This window comes from Amphiura filiformis, chromosome 4, assembly GCF_039555335.1.
Source record: "Amphiura filiformis chromosome 4, Afil_fr2py, whole genome shotgun sequence".
Lineage (NCBI taxonomy): Eukaryota > Metazoa > Echinodermata > Ophiuroidea > Amphilepidida > Amphiuridae > Amphiura > Amphiura filiformis.
In genome coordinates, this window is record NC_092631.1 from 46,675,434 (window position 1) to 46,684,999 (window position 9,566).

At 35.4% G+C, this 9,566-nt stretch overlaps 1 protein-coding gene across 1 annotated transcript in view; it reads left to right on the plus strand.

Annotated features, from left to right (window-relative positions):
- LOC140150962 (uncharacterized) overlaps positions 1-9,250 on the plus strand; it is a 60,174-nt gene extending 50,924 nt beyond the window's left edge. The window contains exons 7-9 of the mRNA XM_072173123.1: positions 744-856; positions 4,357-4,474; positions 8,413-9,250. Coding sequence (XP_072029224.1) covers positions 744-856; positions 4,357-4,474; positions 8,413-9,201 — 1,020 coding nt within the window. The 3' untranslated portion in view covers positions 9,202-9,250. The remainder of the gene's footprint in view (positions 1-743; positions 857-4,356; positions 4,475-8,412) is intronic.
- Positions 9,251-9,566: the final 316 nt, after the last annotated feature.

The following is a 9,566-nucleotide window of genomic DNA, read 5'->3' on the forward strand; positions in this document are numbered from 1 at the left end:
TAGATATGTTGTCTGCCCTAGTTTACTTCATAGACCCTTCTAATTTATCATCCTCTATAATTTGGCCTTCCCCTTCTGACCACCAGCTATAAATCTTCAATATTGGTGTCTCACTACTGCCATCTGAAAACCGCTCAACCCATGAACCGTGCCACCCGTGAAAATAGTTTTTTTCTTAGGCTGTAGAACTTTGGGTGTCTTCGGTACTATGGTGACATAGAAATGAGCCACCAACAATTCATAAAAAGCATCCATGAAGTAGACTATGCCTGCTCCCATCCCGCTAAAGGGAAGGCACCTGGCAGTAGTATTTTGTAGCACCTGGTGATGCGGTCAGGGGTAAGTTTGGAGCTACATGAGTAGTGCGCAACTGTGCACCCAGGCCATTGTAACCCAAGTTTCTCCTATGAATTCCTATTACTTTCTTTATTTTATTCTGCACCAATTATCCATATCAATTTAAAAATCCAATTCATTAGTTATGATGTTATTTGAACAGTGCTTCAATGATTTCAGTGACCACCCCCCCCCCAAGCTTTGAAATTTCCTCTTATAACATGGTCTATTCATTTTGATAAATTATAGTCCAAGAACATTTGAAATCATTTTCATCCTGTGATTGTATAGGAAACCAAATGTCAATTGTTTATATTAATGTAGTGAAATATGTTCATGCATGTTTACTTTGTTGAAGATAACTCATTGACCTTTCGTTTTTGTGTCACTTTTTTGCTCATTTTCAGGAATTGGAACAGGTGCACAAATCATATGACAATGACAAGCAAACACTGAATCTGCAAGAAGATGCTTCTTTGACAATTGTTAAAGATTCAATGTCAGAATATGTTATGGAAAGGTATGTAGAGCTTGATAAGGTAAAATTATACAGCACATCCCCTTAATGAACTACCCTATATACAGGGTGTCCCAGAAAAAATTACCGAGTGAATAAAATTGAACGTAAGTCTAGAAATAGACATCAGAATCAACATTAATTAAAATGTAGCGTATGGCCTATTTTGTTGTGCATTACATACGAAAATTTTATTTGATTCGGTTGACTGGTTTTGAAGAAATGAACGATTGCATAATGCGTGCATCAACGCAGTTCATTCCAAGTTTGATCAACAGGCGCTTTTTTCATACTCGCTCACCGCTTCCTAAAGTTTGTGTATCTCATTAAATATAGTCCACATTATCTATTAAAATCCGACGGTGTTATGTCATTCATGCTTTCACTGAAGATGAATAACAGTTTGTCCGAAAAAAGTTTGATTTCTGTAATTGGAAGCTCTCCAACTCAAATTCTTTAGGCTGTGCAAATATATTTTACAAAGAACATTTGAGCCAAGAATGACAATGATCAAGTGCTTACAGCTTTACGTGTGATTTTTGATACCACGCAACAAGTTTTAAAAGATTTAAACTTTGCAATACAATTTCTTGGAAATATTCCGAAAACATTAATGTGTGTGAGAAATTTTTAAGCCAGCTGGAATTTTTATGTAGTATTCTTCATGCAACATTTATATCAACATTAACGAAAAAAGATATTTACAAATACCGAGCATCATCTCACATGCAAGCTTTCATTTTCAATATCGTGCAGGTTTTCAAATTTGAACAAAACCTAATTAAATGTTTTGCAAGAAACAAGTTGTTATAAAGAACGAAAAGGATTTCAAATATGAAGCCATTTGACAGTTTAACCACTCGTGCGCATTGTGTTGAATGATCTTTCTTCCAAACTTGGAATGAAGTGAATTGACACATGCATTATGTAATCGCTCATTTCTTCACGATCAGTCAACCGATTCCAGTAAAATTGGCGTATAAGATGCAGAATAAGATGGGCTACACGCTGATGTTTAGATTTTTGGATTCTGATGTCTATTTTTCGACTTACGTCCAAATTCATTTGCCTGGTAATTTTTTCTGGGACACCCTGTATTATATAAGCAAATGATGGCGAGTGTGGTGCAGTAGTTAGAGCATTTGCCTCTGGTGCATGAGGTCCTGGGTTCCATCCTGGCATTGAAGACTTGCTGGGGGTGCTTCAGGTCATGGGTTCAAATTAAATTGATTTTCATTCAAATTTAATAACATCAAATTGACCAGATTCCCAGCAAACACAAAAACGTTTTAAAAACATTTTAAATAAGTTATATTTTGGCTTTTGGTTTAGGTAAAAACGTTTTAATAACATTAAAATGTCGGGTTATATAAAGGTCATGATAACGCTTTTAAAACGTTTTGTATGAAAACACACTACAACAATATTTTTAAATGTTTTCAAAAATGTTATTGTAAACTATTTTTGCAAACATTTCTGCCAAATATTGTGTCAATACTTAAATAACATTATGTTAAAATATTTGAACCCAGCAAACACGAAAATGTTCTTAAAATGTTTTTTTCAAAACCCTTTAATAATGTCGGGTTATATAAAGGTCATGAAAACGTTTTTAAAACGTTATTGAAAATATTTTGGCCAAACATTTTTCGCAAAATATTTTTTCAACCCCCAAATAACATTCTGTTTAGAATGTTTTGTATCAAGTTTTCAAGAATGTTTTTGGAATGTTATTCAAACGTTTTTATACCCTTTATATAACCCGACATTTAAACGTTTTCTGTAAAACATTTTTGTTTGCTGAGCAGTAGATTATCAAAAAATGTTTTTTAATGTTATGAAAACGTTTTATACTCTTAATATACCCTTTATATAACCCGACATTTAAACGCGTTTTCTGACAACCTTTTATAACCTTTTGCGAATGATGTCAAAAACGTTTTGTTTGCTGGGTTGGTGCAAAAGTGTTGATTATTCAAGATCCTCTTGTGATGAAAATTTTTACCTCATAACAAGAACAAAATAATCTTGCTTGTATGCTTTGTTTTTTCACGGCAGTGAAATGATGCCACTTGCACCCATATCTCATATGCACAGTTTATCCCTTACATATCCTGTGTCTTGAATAGCTACATAGCACACCACCCTGTGGTAATAAGAGGCTAGGAAATAATTCCTAATATCTCATACCCTAGTTTGTATGCCTTTATCTAATCTTGCCCCACTGACAACTTACTATTTAACACTTAACCTGTCCAAGAGTTTGTCCAGCGTAGGAATTTTGTAGCCTTTTTAAGAAACATGTTTTCAATTGGCTTATGCCCATCACATGCTGACAATACACATAACTGATTGGTTAATCAAAACTAGCAGGGGTTAGGTCAGGCCTCATCACAAAGTAAACAAATCATTCTGTATAGAAAACTGTGTAGCAGGTGATTTACTTCAGATAAAGTTCAATATAACTACATTGCACAAAACTAAGTCCATTATCTATAATAGTTAATTGAATGTTTATTGACTCTTGTAATAACCCATGTGTATAAACCTGTATAATATTGACAAAGACAAATATCACTGACCCTGACAAAAGCTAGCAAGAGTTAATAAAAATTCCTTTAAAAAAGGAATGGGGGCCTAATGTGAGCTTGGTCGTGATGTGGTGAATTTCTTGGTGTTTAGATTTGGTATTATTATCTCTTGCAAACCCAGTGACACCTCATTATAGATTTTAGACCTGTCGTTAGGTTGTAAGAGGGGATAGCCTTTTCCAGGCACAAATTGGGCCATATATAAAGAAAGTTTTGCTACTTTGCAACGCAATAAAAACCTAAATGCAAAATGAAATCCTGTAGGTGGCTTCCGAGGTGGCTTAAAAAACTAAATGCAAAATGAGGTTTTTAAAAAATATTGTTTTCCAGAGTCAAGACGCAGGTATCATTATTAAGCCTCATATCACTGTATTTATTGTCAAATAAGTGCAGAGTAGGTTAGATATGAATATTAATGTTAGATCAAAGTAGCTCAAAGTACATGTACTATACACCTGATCCGTGAACTTGTCTTTTTTAAAGACAAATTCTTGTTAAAATATGCCACTACAATGAATACAGCAGCAAAAGTCACCAACCTGTTGAACACAGCTAGCATAACCAGGGGCGGGTCGGGGTCGGGCAGTTCACCTTTGAAAAAAAAGGGGGAAATAGAAAGGAGGAAAATGATCCTGTCATAGCCTATACCCCAATCTCTTGTATTTTTTGTTAAAAGATTGTGCTCCAGAAAAAAAAAGTGTTCGACTTGCTTGCCTAGCTCGCACCTTGTGGGGTTACATCTTTGCATCCACAGCCATATATATTATTTGAGTAATCCGCTTTCCAAAACCTGGACCTGTATTTGAGTGTGACTATGTGTCACACTAATCTTTGCCTGAAATATTGTCAAATATCATGAGTGTAACAACTGAAAATGCCATTGTGACAACCAACCTTATTTGTCTATCGTAGGATATCCAACATAGATGTGCCAAGAGAAGCAGAAGAGCCTGAAGCATTAACAGAGAGCCGGTCTCGTGCATCACGTATAAGAGAGATCAAGAAACGATCTTTTATATCACCCACTCGGGTATGTGTTTTACTATGTTAATTCATCCATTACTATCCATTAATTCCGTAAACGTTCGCCTAATGGCGCTTTTGGATTCTTAGAAATGTGAGAGCGCCATCCTTGTAAAATCTCAACAGCATTAAGGATACGTGTATGTTAAATTGAGCAACCTGGACATAATGCCTCAGAAAAAAATATCGTGACATGACCCAATACTTTAGGTCACTAGGTTAGTTGCTAAAATAGCAAATGTTTTGGAGTTTCTTCAGGTATTCTTTCTCAAAGTGCCATTGGACTTAATTTGTAAATCGATTCATACGTTATACCTAACTCATTTTGGTAAATCTTTTATAACATTGTAATTTCTTCATATTTTTTAAATATTCTTCAGTTCAAAATTACACCCTTCTATTGTCTGACCCGTTAGCTCAGTCGGTAGAGGGTGTGCCTTGAATGGTGAATGGTACTTGTTCGAATCTTGATTTCTGCCCCCACTTTTATGTGAAGAAGGGTCAAGAAATGTTTTTGGATTTTGTCTCCATTTTACGAACGAATATTGTGAATTTTTTTAATTTAATTTTAATTTTCTTATTTTTTTAGAAAAATAGGCACTGCGAACAAACGGCAACAAAAAACGCTGACAAAATTTGCTCCACCAGTTACCTATCAATGCGTGATATATTCCACTACATTTAACAGTTAAATGACCTTTGAAAAATAGAACGGCCTCAATGTTTCAAATTGTGTAACTACATTACTTTATTCATTTATGCATTATAAATGATCAGCTATTTTTTCTTTTCTTAAAAGGATCGAACCCAAGTAGATCAGACCATTGATCATATAACTATCAGACCACGAAGTAGTTACGTAACTCTGTGATGATATCGGAACCAAGCACTGTTTGTATGGCGATCATTACGATCACGCTATTTTGGTATGCCTTTTTTGTGTACTGATTGTTTCAATCGTGGTTCATTACTTAAGCGCGTGATCCCGTTGACATAGTAACATTACGTAACTTCGATACCGGGCTTCGATACTGAATAGTTGATGAGTGCACATAATATGGAAAGCCATTGGGGTATTATGTGCCTTCCAAAGCGTCTTATAACATGTTCTCATTGTGTTGTGGAATCCTAGCCAGTATTCAATGATAGCTATAGAGACCTTGCGTTTATCGATTGGCTCCAAACAAAGGATTTGAACTGGTTTCTTCCCGTAATCATGGCGCAGTGCAGTCCATTCAATCAAATGTTGTCATCAACCTATTTGATCGTAGTGCATTTTGTTATGTGTGTGAGAGGCAATTGTCGCGGTAGATGCAATCATGCTTTTGTTGAATGCATTTGAGTAGTCCGCCATATTTACGGGATGATACGCCATATGCACAGCCTCTATCCAGTTGGTCGTTGTATGATTTTGTTCGTTCACTCATTCAAATTTTATTTATATCATTTGAAGACTGAGCCTATTATGATACATCCTCTGTGGAACAGTTTCAAACAAATATAGCTAGGGATTATTGGGGCAGAGGTTATCTTTTGAATCCTCTTAGAGGGCTATCATTTTTTCCTGAAGGGGGGTCCCAAATTTACAAAAAGTCTGCGTCAATAAAATTGTGCACCCCCTATTTCGGCAACAAAAATTTTATGATCCCAAACCCCAAAATTGTATTGAAGTCAGTCTTTTTGAATAAAATAACACACGTGGTCATCGTGTGAATCCCTACATTTTGGTCATAAAACATTTTATGACCCCCTCCTATTATTCTTTCCAAGACTTTATGACCCCCGTATATTTGGGACCCCCCCCTTTGAATAAAATGATATACCTCTTACGACCACTGATGCATAGGCAAGGACACTCGCTGAATTGAAAGACTTGTCGCGACGCGACAGTTCGTCTCACACACATAACAAATGCCTATACAATCAAATAGGTTCATTACAACATTTGATTGAACGGATTGAGTTACTTTAAAATGAAACGATAAAAAACAAATATAAAATAATAAAATTATATAAACAATGTTAAAAAATCAAGAAAATAGAGAATAAAATTTCCTCAAATCAGAAAAAAAACATTGACAGACATCATAATCTGTCAGAAATTACTGCATGAGATTCGAACCATCAATCTTCTCCATAAGTTCTCTTTATCCTCGCACTATAGTCTAATGCTCTGCTCACTGGGCCACAACGTATCAGGTGAATGATTACCACATTATCATGAACAAGTTTGTTCGATCTTGTTCATAATCGTATGTGTGGATAGGTTTCATCCTTTAACTACACGTACCCTTAATGATCAGTGATAATAGTCGGCTTTTACAGGGATGGCGCTCTCTCATCTCCATGAACTCCATAGCGCCATTAGGCGAACGTTTACGGTATGTGATAAAATCCGGTCCATGGAGGCCAAAGGAGGCATTTTTGAAAATTGAGTTACTATAAGTATTATCTTATACAAACATTAGGCTACCATATACTAAAAACACCAAAGGTCTAGCGTTTTGTAATGTCTATTTTCTTAATATGTATTTGATACTTTTTTTATTCCTATTCCTTTATCTCCATTTCAAATTTGCCACCTTTTGGCTTCCATGGACCAGATCGTATCCCATATGTGATATAATCCCGGGGATATAATCAAGCCAAATAAGACTGATGTCATCCTTAATTAACCCTAATCCAACAAAATCCAATAGCAGAAAGCCACTGTGCATGCATGTATCCCAGGTGCATATATAAATGATGCAGTCAGCCTAAATCATATGGCTACCGGTCGCCGATTGAGTGCTTGGCACGTGGGAGTCTGGGGTTCGAATCCTGAGGCAAGCAAACAACTTCTTTGTTCATCTTCTTTCTTTGTTCTTTCCTTCTTTCCGTTCGCCAAAAAGCTTGGGGAAGTTAAGGTTATTCTATTTTGACTACATAAATTAATTTTAAGCACTGAATTCTCCTGAAAATTATGGAACGTTTCTGAGATGCTGCCAGTTATAATGTGAAGATGAAGAAAGATAAAAAATTAGTATGTTTATAATTTTTCTTATTGTTTGTTTTACCAGCATCCGACTCATTTTGCATGATTGGATTGACGACATTCACATTATAACAAATTATAGCCATTTGGAAAAGTGTCACCTAAAAATGGTTCAAAATAACATGCATTCAAAATGGCAGTTTGCAATAAAAAGTTTGATCGATCCTTCATATAATTATTTTGTGAAGCTAATCCTAACCCTAATCCTTACCCTAATCCTAACCTTAATCCTAACCCTAATTTTGTTTAAAATTACATGAAGGAATAACCAAAAATTTGCAATCACTTGTTCCATTTGAAGTTTCTATTTGATAGTATTTTCTTTCTCGCAATAAATCTGTAAAAAGTGTTTGGAATGGCTGATATTCAATCATTTTGGAAAGCTTTCGAAAAAGAACCAAAATAGCATTGAAATTGGTTGATTACTGAAATGGGGAAAAAAGCTTTGTGTTATGCAAACATGCAATTCGATCTTGTCACATTTCAGCTACCATTAGGCTTAGCTACTTGGTATAATTATTGCAAATAGCAGTGGTTATAACTACTTATAGGCTTTGGATAGGGTTACCTGAATGGATGATTCCCATTTTTGAAATGAACACTCCCTGTGTGTGAGATTATGTACGTCTTCCATAGGGGGTGTGTGGATTTCAACTTGAATAGACAGAAAGCAAGCAAGAACATACCCGTAAGATGATGTTTGCTGGGCATATTACACAGTAATCCAGCAGTGCACTAATTTTCCCACCATGAGATGCAAAATTGGCAAAATTCACAATTTCTGTTCAAGGATGATATTTTTTTCCTCCAAGGCCTCTTTGAGGGAAATAATACATTAATAAATTACATGCATTCATTCTTTCTGTTTCAATTCATACGAGATATTCTTTGTTATTCTATTCATTTTCCAGGGATCCAAAGCAAGGCGAAGTCGAGTTAGTGGTAGCGAGACTGATGGTGACCCCACATATAGTCCCACTGTGGTAAATACAAACCGTAAAGGAAAGAGGAGGAAAAGTAGAGGAAGTAGAGGAAGACCTAGGAAGTCTGACTCAGATGCTTCCCTATCATCTCCAGTGAGAAAAAAACGGCAAGGGACACCAGATGCGGGAGAGTCGGATATGTCGCTTTCATCTCCAAGTAGAAAGAAAAGAAAAGAGACATCATCAGATGCAAGTCCTAATTTGGAGGATGAAGGAAGTGGAAAGAAATCGAAAAGACGTATGAAAGAATCATTGGACAAATCAAAGAATGATAAAAGTTTAGAACCTGTAGAAGAAACAGATGAGGTTGTGGACCAAAATGTTGATAAAGACTCAACAAGTGAAAAGAAGGTCTCTAAAAAGTCCAAGGATGGAAAAAAACATAAGCAAAAGTCACCAGTTAAGTCTGGTAAAAAGAAAAAGACCTCTAAAAATAAAAAATCATCCACAAAGAGAACCCCAAAATCTAGCAAAGACAAAGAGAAAGTGTCTAAGAAAACACAAAGTAAAAAGACTCCAAAAGATAAACCTGAAAGGTCACCAAAAAATCCTACAAATTCAAAGGAATCTTCTCCAGAATCAAAGGACACCGTCAAAATAAAGGTTGAGACTCCAACTAAAGAAAGTGAAACTGTTAATGAGTCACCGAGGAAACGGCCTAGAAAGTCCAATACACCAAGAAGGCTTACTAGGTCACAGGATGGTTCTTCTAGTTAATGAAGAGTCTATTTGGTTTTATGTATCTCACTTAAAAGGGCAAATGTCCTTTAAGGGCAGAGTAATGGGAGAGAACATGGACCTTTTCGAGCTTCATTATTTCTTAATTGTATGTCCAAAGTATATAAATCTATACATTTTTGGAAAGGAAATGAGTCAAGGAATCCCATGGTGACGTCAGATTTGTTCAAAAATCTCAAGTTTTTGAAAAAATCACAAAAATTCACTTTTTTACCCCAATTTTTTTGTGACAACTTAGAAAAAAATCAAAAAAAAAAAAAAAAAATTCAGTTAGCTTTTCATGAAGAAGAGACATGAACTTAGGGAAGGTTTTTTTAATTTTTTTGAAATTCTTCTCTTTTTTT